General features: G+C 40.8%; 1 protein-coding gene across 1 annotated transcript in view; it reads left to right on the top strand.

The window, feature by feature from the left end:
* Positions 1 to 8953, top strand: part of Maob (monoamine oxidase B) — an 88881-nt gene extending 79928 nt beyond the window's left edge. Inside the window, exons 11-15 of the mRNA XM_090327227.1 lie at positions 2155 to 2212; positions 4281 to 4378; positions 6197 to 6308; positions 6849 to 6911; positions 8354 to 8953. Of these exons, the coding sequence (XP_090183353.1) occupies positions 2155 to 2212; positions 4281 to 4378; positions 6197 to 6308; positions 6849 to 6911; positions 8354 to 8506 (484 nt within the window). The 3' untranslated portion in view covers positions 8507 to 8953. The remainder of the gene's footprint in view (positions 1 to 2154; positions 2213 to 4280; positions 4379 to 6196; positions 6309 to 6848; positions 6912 to 8353) is intronic.
* Positions 8954 to 25162: the final 16209 nt, after the last annotated feature.

Here is a 25162-nt window from a genome sequence, read left to right as displayed (position 1 = left end):
AGACTCTACCTCTTAATTAATCAGTAAAATACTGGACTGGATAAATTACTGAAATAGTAGAACACCAGCTGAACAACCAAACTGAGAAAGAGGTGAAGACCCTGAAGGGTCAAGCCCTGGTTTACTATTACACACACACAGAGGAGGGAGGGAGGGAGGGAGAGAGAGGGGGGGAGAGGAGAGAGAGGAGAGAGAGAGAAAGAGAGAGAGAGAGACAGAGAGAGAGAGAGACAGAGAGAGGGAGGGAGGGAGGCAGGCAGAGGGAGAGGGTGAGGGAGAGGGAGAGGGAGTGGAGGAAATTAGTTCCTGAGTTTCTGGATATAAAATACTAATAATAGCAATAATTCTCACCATATATATGTATATATAGCCAGTTGAAAAATGTTATATGATTAGAAATTGGGCAGAAATGAAAAGGTTGGGAGTTCAGGACACACACACACACACACACACACGCACACACACATTCAAACTTGTGGGCAGGTACTGGAGGAGGAAACTGGGAGAAAGCAAAGGAAGAGATGACATTGTCCAAAATTACCTAAATTGTTAAATGATAACCTCTCTATGCAATACTTTAATAATAATAATAAAATTGTATTAATGTATATACATTCAATATACCCTTCAGTGTTACTATTCTATGAAAAGAGTCTTGAAATAACTGTTTATAGGAATAGAATTGTCTAGTATTACCTTGAAAATTAATACATCTTATTTTACTATGATTGTTGTGTTCCAATAACTCCATTAGACCTAAGAGCTACAATCTATTGCTCATTTATTTATTACGTACCCATGATTGTGTTTAGAACTTTATATCATACAAATCTCAAAATCATCAAATCATACAAAGTCATTCATAAAGTTTGTATCAGCATAGATGATTCCTTCCTCTTTCTGAGCCATGAGGTCTTATGGAAAAGCGGGGAATGGACATTTCTAACACATTTCCTGATGGTGTTATTGCCACTTATCCGAGAACTCCAGTTTTAAAAGTTAGGAGGTGGGAGTTTGATGTAGTATTAGAGTGCTTGCCTAGCATGGACAAAGACCTGGGTTCGATTCCTCAGTACTACATATATAGAAAAAGGCAGAAGTGATGATGTGGCTCAAATGCTAGAGCTATAGCCTTGAGAAAGCCCAGGGACAGTACTCAGGCCCTGAGTTCAAGCCCCAGGACTGGCAAAAAATGTTAATGAAAAGTCATAGTAGTACACATATATAATCTTCGTTATTTGTGAGGCAAAGATAGGAGGATCGCAGTCTGAGGCCAGCTCATGCAAAAGTATGCGACCCTATCTAAACATAAACTAAATGCAAAAGGACTAGGGGTTTGGCTCACAGACATAGTGCCTGACTAGTAAGTTTGAGGCTATGTTTGTGAGTACTGCCAAAATAAAAGATTCAACAATGTGATCTTATTTGTGATCTCAGAGAATTTGAAACATTTTCCTTGTTTTTTTTAACCATGTGTTAAGCTAGGTCTTTTTATATTTTTTTCCAGTCTTGGGGTTTGAACTCAGGGCCTGAGCACTGCCCTTGGGCTTTCTCAAGGCTAGAGCCCTACCACCTGAGCCACAGCACCACTTCCTGCTTTTTCTGTGTATGTGGTACTGAGGAATCAAACCTGGGTATTCATGCATACTAGGCAAGCACTCTACCACTAGACTAAATTCCTGGCCCCAACACTTTCCTTGTTTTAAAGTAACTAAAATGGTGGCCAGGAGCATAGCCTAGTGGTAGAGTGTTTGCTTAGCATGCTCAAAGCCCTGGGTTCGATTCCACAGTACCACATACTCAGAAAAAGCTGGAAGTGATGCTGTGGCTCCAATGGCAGAGTGCTAGCCTTGCACAAAAAGTGTCAAAGGATTAGTTCCCAGGCCTGAGAGTAAGTCCCAGGACTGGCAAAAATAAAAATAACTAGAACGGGGCTTGAGATTATAGCTTCACACTAGTAGGGTGAGGTCCTACCTGGAGTCCATTCCCAGCTCTTCAAAAAAAAAGAAAGAAAGGAAGAAAAGGAATATCAAAGCAGAAGCAATAACTCAGAGGCTTTTTTTCAGTGCAGAAATAGGTATCTTTCACATTTCACCTTTTCTCTCCATTCCTTCCTTCACCTCCACTCATCTCATTTTTTTTTCTGTTCCCTAGGTTGAAGAAGCTTTGTGAGCTCTATGCCAAAGCTTTGGGCTCAGAAGAAGCTCTGCAGGTAAGGCACATTTTCCCAGGCAGAAAGATAGCTTTTGTTTGCCTGAAGGTGTGGTGGGGTCAGGTATGTTTGTGCACACAGGGCCTTAACCTCCGGTTTTCTCTGCTAGAATCATAGCATCTGAACAGTGTAGACACTGGCTATGTGAGATGCAAGGCAAGTCAGCCACAATGTGCCATGCTGTGGTTTACAAAGTGCTGCTCTGGTCCTTGATTTCAGAGCTCTACCTGGAGGTAGACATTGAGTTACTCTCCTAGCTCTGTCAAGGAGTATAAAAAAGAAAGGGTGTAGCTGGGCACCAGCGGCTTACACCTGTAATTCTAGCTACTGAGAAGAAGCAGTAGTTTTAGGATCATACTTTGAAGCCAGCATGAGCAAGAAAATTGGTAAGACTATCTCTAATGAACTACCCCCAAAATCTGGAGGTAAAGTTGTAGATCTGGTAGTAGAGTGTTAACCGTGAGCAAAAGAAACACAGGGGGCTGGGAGTTTGGCCTAGTGGTAGAGAGCTTGCCTAGCATGCATGAAGACCCGGGTTCGATTCCTCAGTACCACATACGTAGATTAGATAAAAGCTGGAAGTGGTGCTGAGGCTCAAGTGATAGAGCTCTAGTCTTGAGAAAGTCCAAGGACAGTGCTCAGGCCCTGAGTTCAAGCCCAGGACTGGGATGCACGTATACATCAAAGATGAATGTCTCATTTTTTGTACCCAAACTATCACGCAATTGACCACATTGCAGGTAAAAACAGGAATAGTAGGACCTTCTCCTCCTGGATGACCTTTTCCTGTCTTCTGTTTCCTTGAAACTTAGGAATCAAAGGAAGACTGATTGATGGGACCAGCCATCAACTGAGTTTCTTAAACCTTTGACAGTAGCCTAGGGAAGGGTGCTCTGCAAATGAATCATGTAGAGCTCAGAGACAGTTTCAGGTCCAACAGGGAGGCAGCCAACTAGTACTTCTTTCTTGGGACATTTGATATCCATCAAGCTTGAGTTTGAATGGCTCATGGATCATGTCACCTTTGGGAAATAGATACGAAATCCTGAGCCTCCAAATAAAGTAATACAATATTTAAGTATATCATATTACATATTATATAAGTATATTATATAATATATAAGTATATGTAAAATGGAAGGGGAAGAAAAGTTTCAGAATTTTATACAAAAATTACTGTTTTCAGTTTAGTGTAGACATATTTTGGAGAGATTTAAATGTTTAATCATTAATTTAATTTTTAATTAAGATTGAATTTTAAAAATATATAATCTGCATATACTTCTATATAAATATATATATACCTATATATGTAGATAGAAATAGATACAGATGGATAAGATACATATATATATATGTAAAACATTTGTTAAAAATCATTACTTTCTTATTTTTTTGCAAGACCTAGAGCTTGAACTCAGGGCCTGAGCACTATCCTTGAACTTTCTCAAGGCTAGCACACTTCCACTTGAGCCACAGTCCCACTTCTGCCTTTTGCTGTATGGGTGGTACTGAGGAATTGAACCCATGATTTCATGCGTGCTAGGCAAGCACTCTATCACTAGCCCACATTACTTTATTTTCTAAAACAGTTTTGTACGCAGGTGGGTACAGTGGTTTATTCCTGTAATCTCAATTACTTGGGAGGCAGAGGTAGGAAGGTCAGAGTTCAAGACTAGCATGGGCAAACATTTAGTGAAACCCTTACTCAAAAAATGAGCTGAATGCAGTAGTATAAAACAAGCTGAATGTGTTTGATCAGACCTATAATCCCAGCTGTTTGGAAGGTGGAGGTAGAAGGATCATGAGCTGAGATTTACCTAGACAAAAGTACAAAACTCTATATGAAACATATACTAAAGCCAGTCGTGAAGTACTGAGGTCTGGAACACACAGCTTGGGTTCTACTACTTGAGCCATGCCTCTAGCCCTGCTTTTTGCTGGTTATTTTGGAAGAAGTCTTTCTGACTTTTCTGCTCAGGCTCTGAAATCTACTGGAGTATGATTTACTCTTCACTAGGAATCTTCCTTTGCCTCTCCTTTAGGGTTTTGTTCTTTTGTCTTGCAGCCAGTACATTATGAGGAGAAAAACTGGTGTGAAGAGCAGTATTCTGGGGGCTGCTACACCACCTACTTCCCACCGGGGATTATGACACAGTATGGAAGGTAGAGTCAATGTGTACCTTGATCCAGAATCCAAACCCTCAATAAGTTCATGTGTTGTGAATTTTCTTCCTGGTTTCTGGTAAAAAGGGTATAAAAGGTAAATAGTAAATGGAGGAGGCAAGGAGGGGGAGGACTCAACAATCTCAAATTTCACGACGACACGTCAGGACTCTTGGGAATTATAAGTTATTATAAATCTGCTCCCTGTGGGTGTTTTTCATTCATCATCCCTCTGCAGAAAGGACCTCAGTCCTTACAACCAATAAAGGTTTTGTTGAAGAGGAGCAATTTAGACACCAAAGGGTTCGCTTACATTGTCAGAAGATGTCCTTAGATATTGGTGTCCTATGCACACCAGTGTGGGCATAGCATTGTGAAAACAAAATAAATTCTAGGCAGGCTGCAAGGAAATTTAGCTTCAGTTCTGACTGCCATAACCAACTTTGCAATCCTAGACAAGTTCATGCTCTTTAATGAACTGATGAAGAAGCACAAGATCTATACAGTGGACATAGAACTTGAGGATTTTTTTTTTACCAGTCGTGAGGCTTGAACTCATGTCCTAAGCATTGTCTGTGGGCTTTCTCAAGGCTAGAGCTCTACCACTTGAGCCACAACATCACCTCCAGATTTTTCTATGTATCTGGTACCACGGAATCAAACCCAGGTCTTTGTGCATGCTAGGCAAGCACTCTAACATTAGGCCAAACTCCCAGCCCTCAAGTTCTTTTTTTAACAACTTAATTGAGGTATAATTACATACTATACAATTGGCCCAGTCAAAGTCCAAATCCAAGTCACTGATGTCAAGTTCATTGTATTCCATGACAATAACCAGCAAGAGTTCATGATCTAGAACTATTCATTGTGACCAGCAGAGTAATACTAAGCAAAGCAATCATATAATACCAGGGGCTCCATATGAACAAAGCAGGAAATATACAGTGAGTGAGAGGAGCTTGGAAACACATTGCGAATTGTGTGTGTGTGTGTGTGTGTGTGTGTGTGTGTGTGTGTGTGTAAGTGGTAGTGGTCATCCATCTCTCCATAAAATCCAGATGAAGCAGATTAAAACCTGCTTGTCGGAATAAACATAATAAATTTGATCAACACATTCCTTATCTTCCTGAAGATGGCAAAATATCATCCAAGAGAGTATTCTTGGGGCAAAGGGTACTACCTGATAAGCCAAGTATTAGATATGCTGAATAAAGAATAAGTCGATCATTGTTTTACCCAGCATGCATTGGCTCAGTGCCAATGGTTGACCAAGCCCTGTGTTGGAGGCTTCAACACTCCCAGCTAAGTTGAAATAGGATTGCCATTGGTGCTGGGTGGTTTTTTTTTTTGCCAGTTCTGGGGCTTGAACTCAGGGCCGGAGCACTGTCCTTGGGCTTTCCCAAGGCTAGCACTCTACCACTTGAGCCACAGTACCACTACTGGCTTTTTCTGTGTATGTGGTACCAAGGAATTGAACCCAGGGCTTTGTGCATGCTAAGCAAGTACTCTACCATTAGGCCACACTCCTAGCGCCAGTGAATATATATGTGAATGTATATCCATTTAGATCATAATATAAAGCAAAAATTTAGCAATATATGGCTTTTGACTAAATTCATCTCACCACTTGCTTTTGTTAGTAAACTTTTACTAGAAAACAAAAGTCACACAGGAGCCAGCTGTGTGGACCATTATTCCACATTTGACAGAGTTCTCAAAGTTTTGAATCTGAGGAAATTGACCAGCCTTGGGCTTTATGGGAAAGGTTGCTGGCTGCCTGACAATAGCCACTTTGACCTCTTTGTTTTTTGTCTCTAGGGTTCTACGCCAGCCAGTGGGCAGGATTTTCTTCGCAGGCACTGAGACTGCCACACACTGGAGTGGCTACATGGATGGGGCTGTGGAAGCTGGAGAGAGGGCAGCTCGAGAGGTAGGGCCCACGAATAAGGGCTGTAGGTAAGGGTACCTACCACTCACGGTCCAGAAAAGATGAACAACATGTGAGATCCTGGGTGACAATTCTCCAAGGCTCTCATCTTAAGAACAGGGAAACAGCATTATAATGGCATTTATAGGTGAAGGGAACATGGTGCAAAAGATCTAACATATCACCTAAAGAGAGCACATGAAATTATCTTTGAGAGACAACATAGGTCTCTATTGTAGAACCCAACATATTGATATTAGGACCAGGAGTTTATTATCTTTCTTGCTGATCTCTCTGATCTCCTTTCCTGTTAAGTCATGTTCACATTTTCTAAAATTTACAGTGTGACCTATGGTCAGAACCTCTTGTGCCATAGCTGAAATACCTTTTAGAGCCTTTTAAAGGTCACATAGACTGTTCTGGCCTTTACCTTGATATTTTAATGGTTATCCTAAGGGACAGTCACTTACCCCCTTCTTTAAAGAGTAAATTAGAAGACAGGACCTGTGTTGCTCCTCATTGAAGTATCCTGCTTCATTTCAGATCTTGCATGCTATGGGCAAGATTCCAGAGGATGAAATCTGGCAGCCAGAACCAGAGTCTGTGGTAGGTTACATTTCCTAAAAGTACATGTCATTACTCAAAATCAGTGTTTTGCAAGGCTACACTTATATCAATTTCACATCCCTTTCCTTAAATGATTTGACCCCTGACTGTGTAAATGGGTGTTCTGAGTGAAGGCAAGGATGAGAAGTTTGGTTGAACTCAGTATAGTCATGTGGGTGTTGCCCAGTGATAGAGTGTTTCTTAACATGCCGGAGCCTTAACCTGTTTGACATCCTGGTTCTCGTCCTCAGAAACACACACACACATGCACACACACACACACACACACACACACACACACACACACACACACCTAAAATACTCAGTGAATATCTGTTGAATAAATATCTGACTTAATGAATCTCAATAGGTAGTGGGGGAGGGGAGAAGTATATTATCTCATATGTGAGGCAAAGGGATGGAATAAAATTTGGAGCTTGTTTAGAGTAAAAATTGATTATCAATATGCTTATTATATTTGTAATAAAAACCCAGGAAATTTCCCTTGGCTAAGAGGAAAGGATGCATAGGGGATAGAGTGAAAAGCTGCTGTAGTAAGTAGATGAGAGTCTAAAACATCAATGTGACCAGTGATGGTGGCTCATTGCCAGTAATCCTAGCTACTCACAAGAGTGAGATTTGATGATCACTGTTCAAAGCCAGCTTAAATCTGGGAGACACTTAACTTTCAATTAACCAGAAAAAAAAAGCAGAAGTGAGGTGTGACTCAAGTGGCAGAATACCAACCACAGACTCTAGCCCTGACACTCTAAACTCATCTCCCTCTGGCTTCTGCTAAGGACAAAACTATGGACTGGGGGAAAACCACTTATTCCCTGAAAAGACATTGTGGAGCCGGTCACAGTGTCTCATGTGTGTAATCCTAGCTACTCAGGAGGCTGAGATCTGAGGATCGAGATTCAAAGCCAGACCAGGCACTAAAGAAAGTGAGACTCTTATGTCCAATTAATCTCTAGAAAACGAGAAGTGGGGCTGTGGCTTAAGAGGTAGGGTGGTAGCCTTGAACTGGAGAGCTCAGGGACAACGTCCAGGCCCAAAGTTCAAACCCCATGACCCACACACACACAAAAAATTGTGGCATGTGTGCCCACAATTGGCTGTGTGGCCAGAAGCACTTGCATAGGGATCCAGGTCAGGTTGGAAAGATACATCATTAACACCCCCAAAAGTTCAAGTGTAATATATAGAGATAACATGTCAAAGGACAATGTAAAAAGAAGGGTCCATCTCAGGTTGAGGAGGTCTGGTTGCAAAAAGGCTGAAATGAAGTAAAGGACCCAAGGAAAAAGAGAGGGAAGGTGATTTCATTGAAGGAGTGTCATGTTTAATGGCCTAGAGGTGAAGTGGGGCAGGGAAGGAGAGGAAATACAGATTTTCTGGAATAATCCTCATAATCTAACACAAATGTTCTCTGAATCTAGGATGTACCAGCGTTGCCCATCACCACCAGCTTTCTGGAGAGACACTTGCCCTCCGTGCCAGGCCTGCTGAGGCTGATCGGATTCACCACTATCTTTTCAGCAGCAGCTCTGGGCTTCCTTGCCCACAAAAAGGGGTTGCTTTTTCGCATCTAAAGAGACCCACATGAAACCATACCCTTCCTTTACTCTACTTGGGACATGGGTCTGGGGAAAGAGTTACAGTGAAATTCCTTGAAGTCACAAAGAATGCAGAGTGAAGAGGGAGGTCATGAAGAGAGGCCAGAACATAGGAAATAGTGTTTCCTTCTTCATGGTGGTACCTGGTTAGTGTCCCTTATCTGCCATGCCACTCTGTCCCAGCCCATTTCCAAGTTCACTGTCCTCAGAATCTTGCCATCAGTTAAATAGGCTTGTTTAAGGCTCCCCACAGCTTTACTGGTACACACATGATTTTTTCCCACTTCTCTGTGGCCTTGTGGCTATCCTTTCCTCCTACCTACAATATTCTTACCTCCCTGACTTCTCTGCATTTGACTGTAGAGCCTTGTATTGTTTAAAATCAGAAGACCTTAGGCATGAGTTGTGAGGCTTCAACTTGGCTCCTGGATTTGAACCACAGCTCCACTTCTGGTTTTCTCATGATTAATTGGAGATGAGAGTCTCAGGGGCTTTCCTTCCCAGGCTGGATTTGAACCACAATCCTCAGATATCAGCCTCCTGAGTAGATAGGATTACAGGCGTGAGCCAGCCATACCCTTTAGTTTACAGTTGAGCACATTGAAACCAACCGGGGAAGAAATTCAACACCCAAGGTACACAATAGAGCACTGGCATCTGGATGGGTAGAACACAAGTTCAGTGCTGTTTTCCTCCTCCAGACTACAGTCTTCAGCTGCCATTCTCCCTCTACCACGGGCACTGATGTGCCCCGTGTAGCTTCACACCATACTGTGGCTTTCCTATGCTCAAATGCTATTCAGTACACATCTTTAACTCTTGAAGTCTGTGTGGTATCTCTATCTGAATTTAGTTGTTTTGAGAGTGTGAAACTGGTCTCTTGTTTTTCTTCTGTATGCTCCATGATGTCGCAATACAAAGATCAATACACACTTGGATAATTAAAAATAAAGCTGATTGACCAGTATTTTTTTCTCTTTCTTTATTTCTTTTCTTTTCTTTTTTTCTTTTTTTTTTGGCTGATGACTTTGAAGATTTGGACAGACCAAATCAAGATCCAGTATTAGGCATGTAATTGTGACTTGAAAGCATTTAGGCAACATTTTCTCCATTATGAATGATGTATACATTTTGATTGTGTGATCTATCATGGGTGCTACATGTGTGAGCCCTTGATTAATGATTTATAATGATGTGTAAAAGACACAGCTCCTTGCTTTCATCTCTCCCAAAGATGACTAAAGAATAGACATGTTAATAAGCAAAATGCTTTAACTATTAAGATAATTATATTTCAGTTGACCTTTCATATTCCTTATCAGTACAAGATTTTTTTTACTAGGTACACTCATTAATTTAAAACTACAGTTTTACAGTCCATTAAATCCTATTTGAACTACTTTTTAAATTAGCTCATCATTTCAAAGCATGTATACCTCTCATCTCCCAAGGTCAGTTTTTATCAGGATATATTTTATTGCCATAAAAGACCATTTCATGCTCTCCTTTGGTAAATGAGGCTTATTATTTTCAACATAAGTAGAATCTAAAAAATCCCCTAGGGTTAATCAATAACGATATATAGTTTTTTATTTTATAGTGACATTCACATTGGTGAATTTACAGAAACTTTGGAAGTGAAATGAGGAAATAAAAGAATCTGCTAGGGCTGGGAGTTTGGCCTAGTCGTTAAAGTGCTTGCCTAGCATTCACAAAGACCCGGGTTCGATTCCTTGGTACCACATACATAGAAAAAAGCTGGAAGTGGTGCTGAGGCTCAAGTGAGAGATCTAGCCTTGAGAAAGTCCAAGGACAGTGCTCAGGCCCTGAGCTCAAGCCCAAAACTGGCAAAAAAAGTAAAAAATAAAAATAATAAATAAAAAATAAATATAACAGAATCTGCCAGGACATTTTGTAACCACTTTGGCGTTTCTTATTTGTGTAAAATTGTAATGTTGGAGCTGGGGATGTAGTTTAGTGGTAGAATACTTACATAGCATGACATTACTGCATTCCATCATCAGTACAAAACAAAACAACTAATGGGGAGAGGAGGGAAGCTTGGGCTCTTGGTCAAGTTCAGAGATTTTGACATATTCTAGTACCTATCGGACATCTAAAGTTACTGCATTGAGCCTGTGATTTGTGTAACTTGAAGCCACAGAATGTGGGGCAGGTATGGCAGTGAATGTCTGAAATCATAGTTACTTCAGAGATGGAAACAGAAGGGTTGAAATTCAAGCCTCTCAAAACTGTGAGACCCTATCCAAAAACTAAACAAAAAAGAAGCCAGGCATTGACCGTTCATGCTCGTAATCCTAGCTATTCAGGAGGCTGAAATCTGAGGATCCAGTCTGAAGCCAGTCCAAGCAGAGAAATATGAGACTCCTATTTCCAATTAGCCAGCAAAATATCAAAAGTGGAAGTATGGTTTAAATGGTAGAGCACCAATCTTGATGACAAAAGCCAAGCAAGAACACAAACCCAAGTTCAAGCCTCACTAGTGGCAGAAATGGCAACAACAATAATAGATTCCTATTCTGTTTGTTATCACTCGGGATTGACAACCTTGTACCCATTTGGCAAACAGAATGTTTCTGCATTCTTTTGTGCAGAAAGCCAACTATTAATTTCCTCCATCTTCATTTTGAGATTATCTCATGTTTTCTTGGCTATATTGTAGTTGAGGTAGTGGTAGCAACTGTTGGGGGCCGAGTAATGCCATTCTAATAACTTTCTACTGAGACCTGTAGTAGGGGTAAACAAGTGGACCTCTTTATCCTGCCCACCTGTTGTGCTGATGGGCTCCCACACCCAATATAAGGAGGGGAGTTTTAGAGAGGGAGATTCCTGCCTTGATGAAGCTTAGTGGCGTCTTTGTTCGTGCTCCGGAGAAGCAAGGCTGAATGCGGGAGGACAGTGGGCCCTCTCCTCTCGTAGCTTGGACTGGTTGGGGTGTGCTTTTCCTTATCCCTCCTCAAGAGGGACTGGGGGTGAAGGACCCCGACAAGCAACTAGATAGATGTTCCATGTTAGGTAGACTGATAAGTTTAAAGCTGTGATTTTTTTTAACTTGGGTTGGGCATCAGGATGACTGAAGGGTTTTGGAAAGACCTACATTCCTAGATACCTGAGCAGTTTAGCAGAGAAGGTTGGTGGTGTGCAAACATCTTCATAGCTTTTCTCTGTGAAGGTCTTGACTATAGGTTGAGAATCAATGATTTGGAGATATAGACAGGTTTAGGGATAGTTCACTGAGCTTCAGTTTACATCTTCTTTCATCTGTCCTATTGTATTCGGATACAAAGATGTGTAGAAAGTTACTTGGAGGGCTTGGAAGTGTTGCCTAGTGGTAGAGTGCTTGCCTAGCATGCACAGAGCCCTGGGTTTGATTCCTTAGTACCAGAGAAACAGAAAAAGCTGGAAGCTGTGCTGTGGCTCAGGTATTAGAGCATAGCCTTGTAAAAGCTTGAAGACAGTGCCCAGGTACTGAGTTCAAGCTAAGGGACTGGTCAAAAAAAAAAGGAAAGAAAAGAAAATTACTTGGAATGAGAAGATACATTGTTGGGCTGGAGACATGGATCAACAGTAGTGCATCTACCTAGTCACTGTAGGTCCTGAGTTTCCACCTTAATAATGACAAGCAACAATAGCTAAAAGGAAACAAAATTTTCCCTGAAGGTTAAGCATTAATTTTTCTTTAACAGAGGTTAAAATTTCAGAGGATAAGGGGAGAGACATATTTTCTGCAGCTAAAAAACAACTTGACTAAAGAAACAATATCTTAGCTGGGCGCGGTGGCTCATACCTGTAATCCTAGCTACACAGGAGGCTGAGTTCTGAAGATTAAGGTTCAAAGCCAGCCCTGGCACAAAAGACTTTGCGATTCTTCTCTCAAATTAATCACTAGAAAATGGGAAGTGGGGCTGTGGCTCCAGAGGTAGGGTGGTAGCCTTGAGCTGAAGAGTTCAGGGACAGCGCCCAGGCTCAGAGTTCAAACCCTATGACCCATGAAAAAAGAAAAATTATCTTGGTAGGTGCTGATGGTTCATGCCTGAAATCCTAGATACTCAGGAGGCTGAGATTGGAGGATTGCAGTTCAAAGCCAGCCTAGACAGGAAACTCAGTGAGACTCTTATCTCTAATTAACCATCAGAAACCCAGAAGTGGCACTGTGGCTCAAGTGATAGTGCATTAGCCTTGAGCTGAAGCACTCAGGGACAGTGCATAGGCCCAGAGTTCAAGCCCCATGACCATGAAAAATAATTGAAGAAACAATATCTTAATTGAAAAGTATGTTTGTCTTGGATTAGGTCCTCCCCCAAAAGCAGAGTGTCTGACAAGCGCTTTCATCTGGGTTGTTTGCACTGGGGAATGATCCCCAGGCGTAAAATTGGAAAGAGTGAGTCAGAGAAGGGAGAGCTGCTCCATGGGTGTGTCATTGCTATGAGCTCCTGGAGACCGTGTGAAGAGCTGGGCAAAATGCACTTCAGAATCAGAATAGATCTGGATTGGGAGGTGTTGGGGCCGGTAAAGGGGGACAAAAACATGGGAAAGGGTATCAATGCTCAAGAAGTAATGCATCTACTACCTGATGAATGTAACTGTAACCCCTCTATACATTATCCTGACAATAAAATACACTAATAAAAAAGAATAGATCTTTTGAAGGACCAAAGAGGAGTCTATTGGTCCTGCATGGGCCAGTGTGCTCCCAGAAATATGCTTGAACTTCTAGGCTTGTTCCTGTATGAGAAGGGCCACTGAGGAAGGTGCTGGTGTCAGTTTGCACATGTGTTGCTACAGCAACAACTGGTGAAAAACTGCAGTGGTACTTGAGGATGTTACATAAAGGAGTGAATAAGAAACTTCAAAGAGTTCTACTGACAGAAACATAATATAAGATGTTTCTTTTTCTCAGTCTAAGAGATAGAGATGTTGGATTTGAAAAATCTGTTTATATGACAGTTTCATGCATAGTTTAGTTATAAGAAGAACTGCAAAGGGCCGGGAGTGTGACCTAGTGGTACAGTGCTCACCTGGCATGCATGAAGCTCTGGGTTTGATTCCTCAGTACCACATACACAGAAAAGGCCGGAAGTGGTGCACTGGCTCAAGTGGCAGAGCGCTAGCCTTGAGAAAAGCCCAAAGACAGTGCCTAGGCTCTGCGTCCAGGCCCCAGGACTGGTACAAAAATAGAACTTCAAGCTAGATTCCAGTGGCTCACACCTGTAGTGTTACCTACTCAGGAGTCTGAGATCTGAAGATCAAGGGTTGAAAGGCAGCTTGGGCAAGAAATTTCATGAGACTCTTCTTGCCAATTAACCACCAGAACACTGGAAGTGGGGATGTGGCTCAGGGTAGAAGAACACTATGAGTGAGCTCTTTGAAAGAGCTCAGGGACAGCCCCCTGGCTCTGTGTACAAGCCCCTGTACTTGCACCACAACCAAATAAAAACAAAGCAAATAAAACAACTTCAAAATCACACAACTTAGGTAGCTTCTCTGTTGGACAGATTGCATCTCTTGGTAAGGTCTCCTCATAGTAAAGTGTCTATGAAACACAGAACCCTTGACAGACCTGTGGCCTCCTTTCAGATAAAGAAGCAGAGCTTTGCCAAGAGATCATGGTCTTCTCATCCTGCTACCTTTTGTATTGTCATTCATTGGATTTGAGTTGATTACTGAGTCCAAGCATGCTAGGCATGGCCAGAGTAGGGTAAGATGCAGGAATGGGGGCATAATATCCAAATTAGAAGCACTGACTGAAAAGTGGTTGTTGTATTACTTGACCTACCAATACATCTTGACAATAATGGCCAGTTCTCCAGGATATCCTGAGAGTTTAAGAGATCACTGTGGGGATACTTCCCACTCTTCACTGCCCAAGGCCTCAGATACAGGTCATATAATTTTTTGCCAGTCCTTCCTGGGGCTTCAACTTAGGGCCTGGGCACTGTCCTTGGGCTTTCTCAAGGCTTACGCTCTACTGCTTGAGCCACAGCACCATTTCCAGCCTTTCCTGTGTATGTGGTACCTAGGAATTGAACCCACAACTTCATGCATGCTAGGTGAGCACTCTACCACTAGGCCATGCTCTCAGCCACATGAAATAATTTTTAGACACCCCAAGCCAAAAGTCAAGAAGTCCCATGTTCCAGACATTTGCCCCCATATATCAAATAAAGAGATGTAGTGAAGGGCAGAGCAAAGAGATTTATTACAAGGCAGCCATGGGAAGACAGTGCTTCGATACATGTTCAGCCATCTTCTGGGGTATAGACATTGGTGCCAAGTTGAATAGAATTTGCAGGGGCAGGGAGTGAGAATGTACAGTTACAAAAGTCCCATTTCATAAGCTGACTATATATATATATATATACAAATACATATATATATATAAATGGATGGTGGTCTGTAGCTTTTGGCTGTTCTCTTCAAGATAAAGACATGACATTGCCTGTCTGACAAGCAGTTTGCCTTTTGTTATGAGACGCTTATAAATGAATCCTATTCTTCCTAGCCTAAGGTATCTATAAAAGTGACTGCAGTAGGGAATGGCTCAAAGGGCCCAGATGGAAGTTGGGGGGAGTGGTAGATGTCTATCTTTTGGTTAATTCACAGACCAGCAAAAGCAGGTGTGCGTGTGGTGTGTGTGTGTGTGTGTGTGTGTGTGTGTGTGTGTGTGTGTGTGTCCCTGCCAGTCCTGGGGCTTGAACTCAATACCTGGATATAGTCCCTACATTTTTTGGTTCTGCCAGTTGAACCACAGCTCTACTTTGACTTCTGAGTGGTTAATTGGAGATATGCCCTACATGAGAGCAGGATCACTTTACTTATTTGCTTCTCACTCTCAATTTAATAATAGAGTGAGCCTTGTACCCAGATTGATTAAACTAAAATGGTCTTCAGTCTAGGAGAATGAGTGGACAGATTTCTGAAATGTTTAGGGGATGCTTTTGTTGTTGGTTTCCCATTTAAATGTTATAGAGGACTTACTGGAATTCAAAATTCTTCTGATGAATGCTCTTAATGACATCTAGAAGCCAAGTTCTTATATTAGAAATAAGCACTCTAACCAGCTCCTGCTTGTATTTATATTCTGATGTAACTCCTTTTGTCATCTTTCTTTGCCCATGGAACGAGTTGCTGATGAGCTATATGCCACTCCAACAGAATGACATTTCAGCCTCTGATCACTTTGAACTCTTCTTTTACCTTTCCTTTATCTGTAGTCTCTAGCCATTTCTTTCTTAAGCATTTTGAATCACTTTGTTTTCCTTGAGAATACATTTCTCTACAAGGCAAAATGCTGAGTGGCTTTGAGCCATTGTTTCTGAGTGTGACACATCTGCCTGTCTTATCTCTGGGACATCTCATTACATTATATTTTCCTTCCTCTTACCTGCTGTCAAAACCTTTTCAAATACTAGAATCATTGATGAGTTATAGAAACACCAGGAGAAAGCCTTGGAGTTGTGTGAGGGCTGTGGGAAGGTGTTATTTCAGAAGAGTGTTAGGGTAGCTAGGCATGGTGCATGTACCTGTAATTCCACAATTGGGAGGATAAAGGAGGGGACTTAAAAGCTCAAGACCAGTTTGGGCTCAATCTGAAGAAGGAGAAGAGAAGGAGGAGAGGAAGCAGCCAGTGACAGTGTGTCCTGTACAAATCTAGTCAGGTGTCTGATGTGAATAGCACTGTCAGTCATGATGGGTATAGATGGGGGAAAAGCTTCATTGGACCAATCTGAGTCTCTTTGACTTTCTAGGGAAGAATATCCTGGAGATAAGATCTAAATACATTCTCCAGGCTGACAGGAGTGAAGGATACTAAAGGTAGGAGTAGCAGGTATAAAACCTAGGGGATGGTTTATGAGCCATAGTCTCCTTGGTGGATAGAAGGCCAACAGAACTTAAGGCAGTTTTATCCCCTTCTAGCTTTGCTTAACTTTCTTCTCCCTTCCACATTTTTCAGAACTCTGTCAAATAGGGAGAAACAGTGAAAAGTACTTAGTATGTTGCCCCTGACCTAGGAGTTATTGTACTGGGCCTGAGTTCTTTTTATCTGTCTCTGGGTGATATTGTAGAGCAACTGTTCTACAGGATGCTGGCCATGGATGATGTCATCTGCCATATGTTTGAAAGCACCTACTTGATGCCAAATCCCATTTTGCTTCAGTAGATCCCTCTTCACCTAATGTGAAATTCCTACCACATATTCATGAGTGGGGAGGGATGTATCTACTTGGATGTACCCTTAAAGTAAGCTGAGGCAAGACCAGATTTCTTTTATCCTTTCTGTGCCATTCATTTTTATTCATTAACTTCTGTATTTAGCTAGACATCCAGATTCTCTTAGAAACCAGGCACTCATAAATGACTAAAGGAAATAAATAATGAATAAATGTTTCCCTCTTGGATTCCAATTTAAATCCAAGGAGTCCTGGTGAGATCTAAGGACTATTCTTGTCAATTATTTCTTCCTGGCTGACCTCCCTTTACTAATTGGCACATTTATATCCCTTCTTTGGATGGCTTGTTATAATGGAAGTGAAATAATTAAAGAGCCCTAAGCTTGAATTTGTGGTTGAATATGTTTGAAGCTATCATTTACCATTATGATACTGAGCACTATATGAAATTGTGATCCTGGGAAATGACAGTGGCTTTTCATTGTTCTCCTACAAGTGATGGTTCACAGTAGAAACTGAATATTAATGGTTGTCATTGATTCTTGCTTGCTGGTTTGTTTATGTACCAAAAATCTTGGCTTAAGGCAGAACCTACCAACTTTTTTTTTTCACAGTAAAACAAATAGATCACATTTGTTGGCACCCTGGCTAAATCACTAAGATTACCACATGTCTGGAAGTGAGCAGCCCAGGGCTGTGGCCACCTAAGGCCCTGCCTCTCTGCATAGAGGACTGATCAACTCCAGATTTTCAAATAGATAACCCATGGGCAATATGGTTTCTTATGTGATGAGACATTAAACAATCATTTCAGCAGATATGTAATTTGTAATTTTGAATCTTATAGGCAAGGTTTTGCTATGTATACTAGACTAAACTAGAACTTTTTATACCATCCAGACTAATGTCAAATTCAAGATCTTCTTGCCTCAGTCTGGAGTTAGAGGTATATTCCACCACACTCAAGTGTAATTTCTTTTTGTTTTCTTTTTTTCTTTTTTTTACTCGTCCTGGAGCTTGAACTCAAGGCTTCAGCCCTGTCCCTGAGCTTCTTTGTGCTCACGGCTAGCACTTTACCACTTGGACTACAGCATCTCTTCTAGCCTTTTCTGAGTAGTTTATTGGAGATAAGAGTCTTACAGCCTCCTGCCTGGGCTGGCTTCCAACTGTAGTCTCAGATTTCAGCTTCCTGAGTGGCTAGAATTGTAGGCATGAGCTACAAGTTTCCAGCTGAACTTCAATTTCAAATATATATTGTGGGAATGGAGTCATGATGGAGAATTAACTTTGGGAGAAGGGGTATAAAGAATACATCTGTGAGAAGAAATATCTTGCCACTCAAATTGGTGATAAGTTAGTCTCTTCAACACGTGGTGCTGAGAAAACTGGATATCTATGTGGAAAAGATTAAAACCAGATCTCTCTGTTTTTCCCTGGACTAGTATCAATTCAAAGTGGATGAAAGATATTAAAAGCAAGACCTAAAACCTTGAAATTATTGCAGAAAAGAACAAGGGACTAGGGAAAGTGGGGAAAAGAATAGAAGCTGTCAGAGGTGAAGAATATCAAAATACATTGTACCTATATATCAAGATCGCATAATAAATTCACTGAAACATTTGATAAATAGGGAGCTGGGTGAAGGGAATGAGAAAATAATCAAGGGGGTTAGTCTGAGAAGTGTCATATAGGTACACATGTAAAATGCTACTGTGAATCCTCTTTGAACAATTAATGTACAAACAAGAAAATGAATGGTGGGAATGTAAACAATCAGTCTATGGGAGGGGGAAGCTACTAGTGAGAAGAAGGAGCATGAAGAAAGAAGGTGAAAGATGGTGACTATTTATGTACAATAATGGAATAACAAAGCCTATTGAAATTGCTTTAAGAAAGGAAGAGGGGGGCTGGGAGTGTGGCCTAGAAGTAGAGTGCTTGCCTACCATGTGAAAAACCTTGGGTTTTATTCCTTGGTACCACATGCACAGAAAAAGATGTGGCACTGTGGCTCAAGTCTTAGAGTGCTAGCATTGAGAAAGTCGAAGGACAATGCCCAGGCCCTGAGTTCAAGCCCCAGGACTCACAGAGAGGGGGGGAAGGAGGAATGGAAGGAGGGGAGGATAGAGGGAGGGAGAGGGAGAGTAGGAAAGAGAGAGAGAGAGAGAGAGAGAGAGAGAGAGAGAGAGAGAGAGAGAGAGAGAGAGAGAGAGAGAGAGAGAGAAAGGAAGGAAGAAAGAAAGAAAGGAAGGAGGGTGATTCTGGACAAAGCTATCAATAACATATATTAGAGGGAAGGTAGCTTCTCTAAGAAATCATGCCAGGAAAACTTGGTATCAACATGTAGAGTACTGGAACTATATAACAATCAAGTTTAAATGGATGAAAGGCCTCAAGATCTGAAACTTTCAAAGTACCAGGGGAAAGCATAAATAAAATAATTTAGGACAAAGAATAAATAAGAAGTTTTCTAAATAGGATTCGTAACAGCTCAGGAAATTAAGCAAAAATTGACAAATGCTGTCACATACTATTAAAAAGTTTTTGTATGCCAGGTACAGGTGGCTTATGCCTGTACTTCTAGCTAATCAGGAGGCTGAGATCTGAATCACACTTCAAAGCCAGCCTGAACAGGAAAGTCCATGAGACTCTTATCTCTAATTCACACCAAAAAACTGGAAGTGGAGCTGTGACTCCACCCCCAAGTTACTTAAGTTGAGTCGAAACTTTGGAAAAGTAGCAGGGTATAAAATTAACCCTGATATATTGTATATACGTTTATTTGTTTATTTGAAATAGGAAAGGGAAGGGGGAAAAACAAGATGATTGGAGGGGGTGGGGGAAGGAAAAAGGGACAAATGTGTGAGAATAATGCACCTACTATCTGATGAATATAACTGTAACCCCTCTATACATTACAATAAAAATTAACCCTCAAAAATCAATGGCTTTCTTGTATGTCAACAATGAGAAGAGCGAGGCAGAAATCAGGAAAGCGATTCCTTTGGCAATAGCCTCAAAGAAAATTAAATACTTAGGAATTAACTTGGGCTGTAAAGGACCTTTATGATAAAAACTTTAAAAACTTGAAAAAGGAAATTAAAGCAGAACTAAGGAAGTGGAAAAACCTCCCAACAAATAATGCTGGCAGAATTGGTTAAGCACCTGTAGAAAACTAAAGCTGGATCCTTATATGTCACCCTGCACAAGAATTAACTCCAAACAGATCAAAGACCTTGAAGTAAAAGCAGATACACTCAAAACTTTATAAGAAGGAATAGGAAATACACTAGGTCTCCTTGGCACAGGTTGAAACTTTCTTAATAAAGACCCAGAAACACAACAAATTAAAGAAAGTTTGGACAAATGGGACTGTATTAAACTGCAGAGCTTCTGTATGGCAAAGGACATAGCTAGCAAGTTACATAGAAAGCCCACGGAGTGGGAGAAGATCTTCAATAGCCATACAACAAAGGCCTCATATCTAAAATATACCTACAGATTAAAAAATTGAAGCACTCAAAAACAAATCCTCAAAGAAACAAACATCCCATTAATGATGGGCTAAAGAGTTAAGGAGAGACTTCTCTGAAGAAGAAATAAAAATGCCCTATAGACTCATGATGAAATGCTCGACATCTCTGGCCATACAAGAAATGCAAATCAAAACAACTTTGAGATTCCACCTCACTCCAGTTAGAATGTCCAGGATCAAGAAATCTAATAACAGATGCTGGAGGGGATGTGGCCAGGAGGGATCACTACTACACTGTTGGTGGGAGGGCAAACTCGTTCAACCACTATGGCATTTACCCAAACGTCCATGAGACTCTTGTCTCCAATTAACCACGAAAATGCAAGAAGTGCCGCTGTGGCTAATCTTGAGCAGAAAAAGTTCAGGGACAAGCCCAGGCCATCAGTTCAAGCCCCAGGACTAGCATGAACACACAGACCACATACACACACACACACACACACACACATACACACACACACACACACACAAAACCCACACCACCACCACCACCAACAACAACAACTCCTACAACAACAAAAACAAAAGCAAAATAAAAACTTCAATTTGCTGTTCTACATCTGGGTATCTGAAATAACAAGAATTTGAAGACAAACAATTTCTAGTATTACACTTTTAATTTTCACTCACACCAAAGCTAATCTGACAATCTGAATAATGACTATCAAATATGTCCACATTGTAAAACTGGAACTGATGAATATGTTGTTTTATATGGCAAGAGGTACTTTTCCATATAAGGTTAAGAATCCTTAAATAGGGTGATTATCCGTCTATGCCCATTGTAATAACAGAGGTCCCTCAAAGAGCATCAGGGTGAGGAGGTGTCTGTCACTCATCTCTAAAAGCAAGACACACAAATGTGGAGTCACACAAAAGCCAAGGAATGCTGGCAACCTTTCCAAGCTGAAAAAGTCAAGAAAGGCAATCAGGACTCTGGAAGGAACTACCATGCTGGCACCTTAATTTTAGTTCTGTAAAACTCACTTTGAACTTTTGATCTCCAGAATAATAAGCTTGTGATAAAGTAAGCTACTACGTTTGTGGTAGTTTGTTACAGAGGCCATAGGGCACTGGTAAAGCCCATAACATTTAAATGACTGCCATAGGAAAGGTGGTTGGCTGTCTTATGACAGAAGCTGATTTTTGCTCAGTCACTCCGATTGTCTTGCCTGAATTTTGAATTTGTCACTTCTCCCAGGGAACATGGTTTTTGCATGCACACCTTTTGTCCTGCTTCAGATGTACCTTTCCCTTGTTTGTTAGTGGCCATGATATCATGGTCTGTAGTAGACAGCACATCACTTTTGTTCATTTTTCATGTGAATCGGGTTCACTACTAGACATATGAAGGGTAAGTCTGGGCTAGATACACAGTCCTGTACATCAGCTTGGTTGTCCATTTCTCATGCTTTCTCAAGATCATTACCTTTCCCATTCTATTCTGCCTCTCTCAGCTTCCATCCATTTTCCTCTTTGGCCATTACCCAGATCTACCCAATAGAGGCTGATCTACCAAGCACTTCTACCCAAAACTCCTGTGAGAACAGAGCACGTGAAAACTTGTTGATGTTAAGTGTCAATATTTTAGATCGTGTCATAACTAAAAAGATGGTGAAATGATCTCAGGCAAGTGGGTTTAGAGGAAATTCTGGGTAGAGATGACACCAACTTCTGTGGAGGACAACTATAATGAATATGTATGGTATTCACTACTCTTTCCCCATAAAGGTACAGCAGTGCCTGGCCAGCAGATGGCGAACTTTTAAAACAAATTTACTTAGTCCCCAGCATTGGCCTGTAAGACAAGGAACCATAGCTGATGGAAAAATGGATGGAATCAGAGATCATCATGGTGAGTGAGATTAGCCAATCCTCTAAAGCCAAATATCCCATTTTACATGATCGGTGGGATCTAGACCGATGATGTTGATGATGATGATTGATGATGATGATGATGATGGGCTATGCATGTAGAAGGGGGACTATATGAAGAAGGTTTCAGTGAAATTAGAATTGGGGAAAGGATACTGAAAAGTAAAGATGATCTAAGTACATTACATATATACATATATACATATATACACACCTATATATATATAAAGATAAATTAATGAAAACCACCAAACCATGTACATTACAAACCCCAGTACATTACATATATTTATATCTATATCTCTATATCTATAGATACAGGCATATATGTACAATAAAGATAAAATAATGAAACCCCCAAACCCTGAAATGAGGCTGAGATATAACAGGGGATGTATTTACTAAAAACACGGCTCACCTTTGTGGAATTATCATAATGAAATCCCTTTATACTACTAAAGTATTCTCATTATAAAATGTAATTTTTAAAATGATCTCAAAGGTGGAGAAGGGTTGTGCAGACAGTAAGACTGGTCTGTAGGATACTTGTGACTTAACTTTCAGCACTTTGTTCAATGTGCTTATTGTGGTTATCCATGTCGTTTCTGTCTCTTTTACCTTATAGTTTCTGTCTTAGGCTGGGTCCTTGCCATATTTGGAGATGGCTGGCTTGCCAATATTTATGAGATAATGCTTGTGGAGGCTTGCGGTGGGGGGGGGGAGTCGGTGGCATGGTCATATCCTAACAACCTCTTTCAAAATCTCACTTTCCCTGTATTTATAGTAGCCTTATGCTTTTCTGGAGCCTCAGTTGATGTACTGCTTGATGTCTATGATCAACTATATACTCCCTGAAGTAGGATCCATATGTCATGTTCACTGTTGAATCATAGCATAGTGCCTACCTAGCATAGAGTACCTGCTCAGTAAATATATGTTTCATGATTATAAGAAATCCAAGATGGTAACTGCTTATAAAATGTCAAGTGGTAGAGTACCAACCTAGCAAGAATGAGTCCCTGATTCAAGCCCCAGTATGGTTCCTCTCACTAAAAGTGTTTTCCCTCTGTTTACATTCAAAATGTTTCCACTGTGGTGTGATAAAGTAGAAATAAATTTGCTACATTTCCTCAAATCAGTGCTTTTATGTGATGCCTCCAATGGTACCTTCAGAAACCTGAGTAGTTTAAGACAACCAGTTCATACCAGCTGTCACTTCCCACCCCCTCCTGAGCTCTGCCTTCTCCTTCAAACTCTGAAAACAATGGCCTTGGTATAAGGAGGGAACAAAGTCAAGTTCTGACAGAGTAAAGAGACACACTGTTATTACCTATATTTTCCTTTGCTTTCATCCTCTTCTTCAATGCCGGCTTCTTTCTTGCACTATATTGCCTCTTTGTGTAAAGCAAAAAGTACAGTTTAAAAAGTTTAGCCCAATTTACCCAACCATCCAGAATCTAGGGCATACTGAATCCAGTAGCACAACGATGTTCATTGCAGCACTATTCACCATAGCAAAGATATGGAACCAACCTAGATGTCCCTCAGTTGATGAGTGGATCAACAAGTTGTGGTATTTGTACACAATGGAATTCTATGCTGCTGTCAGAAAAAATGACATCCACCCATTTGTTAGGAAATGGAAAGACTTAGAAAAAATCATATTAAGTGAAGTAAGCCAGACTCAAAGGAACTTAGGCTCAATGGTTTCCCTCATTTGTCATAATCAGTAGAAACCTTAGGCTCTACTAGCAGAGATCTGCAATAGAGCAAAACCTTGATACATAAGGCCATATAGTATGAAGCTAATTGAAAGGACCTCCAGGATATTGAAACAAAAGCCATATAACGAATGATTATTGTTCTTAAGGTACTATGATATCTCTCATTTCCTTTGCTGTCCCTTGGTCATCTCATATTGTTACAGTACCTCACTTTGTTATCTGATATATTGAATTTATTTGTATTTGATTATTTGAAATTTGATAGGGAAGGGGGGAAAACCAAGACGGGGCGGGGGGGGGTGGAGGGGAGGGTAATGGGGACCAAGACATGTGAAAGGGTATCAATGTATGTGAATTAATGCACCTTCTATATAGCAAATATCATGTAACCCTTTTATTAATTACAATAAAAAATTAATTAAAAAAAGTTTAGCCCAATCTATATTTATGTCCTTGTTTACTAGATTTATAACCAGCACAGATGGAATGCTTACAGAGTAGTGACTTTATTTCTGAGCAGGTGTTGGAGCCTCAACTCAGGCCCCCTCACTCTCATTTGGCCGAGTGGTAGAGAATTAGCTCATTATACACAAAGTCCTGAATTCAATCCCTTGGTACTACATACATAGAAAAAAGGCAGAAATGGTGCTGTGGTTCAAGGGGTAGAGCACTAGCCTTGAAAAAGCTCAAGGACTCAAAGGCTCTGAGTTCAAGCCTCAGAACTGGCATAAAAGAAATCTGAGCACTCTTCAGAGTAGTACATACTTCCTAGATCAGCTTTTGTCAACACTTCTCCATAAGGTCTCTCACGCTTGCTACTATTCATTTTTAGCTGACTCATAAAGACATTGGATTTTGGACTCCTGGCTGAAAGTGCCTGTTTTCTCCTTTGATCTTTCTGTTAGGTGAGGTTCCTTTATCAAGATTCAGTTTCAGGATTCCTTCTAATCTTGTTGTTACCCTATATAAAGAACTGTGCTGAAATACAAGTGGTTGGCACACACATAAAAAGGATCCCTAGAAGCCATATAGTGTAACTCACCTTTCTCAGTTGGGAAGGTGGAGGCAGAGACTTAAGGTGATTTGGTCAAGCTATCATGAGCTAATTAGAGAATCAAACCCAATGTTGAAGATCTAGAGTCTCAATAGAAAGTGCCTTTTGGAGCCTGTCTTCTACAGACAATGCCTTATTGTGACCTTCTATGAAAAGCCACTGAACTTTGGGAACAGAAATAGCAGTTGAATAGAGGAGCCAGTTCTCAGTGAAGAGTGGCAGTGCACTTTATTAACAAACAAAACAGTATCATAT

The sequence above is a fragment of the Megascapheus bottae genome, chromosome X (genome assembly GCF_031878675.1).
Source record: "Megascapheus bottae isolate mThoBot1 chromosome X, mThoBot2.hap1, whole genome shotgun sequence".
Classification (NCBI taxonomy): domain Eukaryota; kingdom Metazoa; phylum Chordata; class Mammalia; order Rodentia; family Geomyidae; genus Megascapheus; species Megascapheus bottae.
Note: the sequence above shows the minus strand (reverse complement) of the source record. Positions and strands in the feature narration are given on the sequence as shown.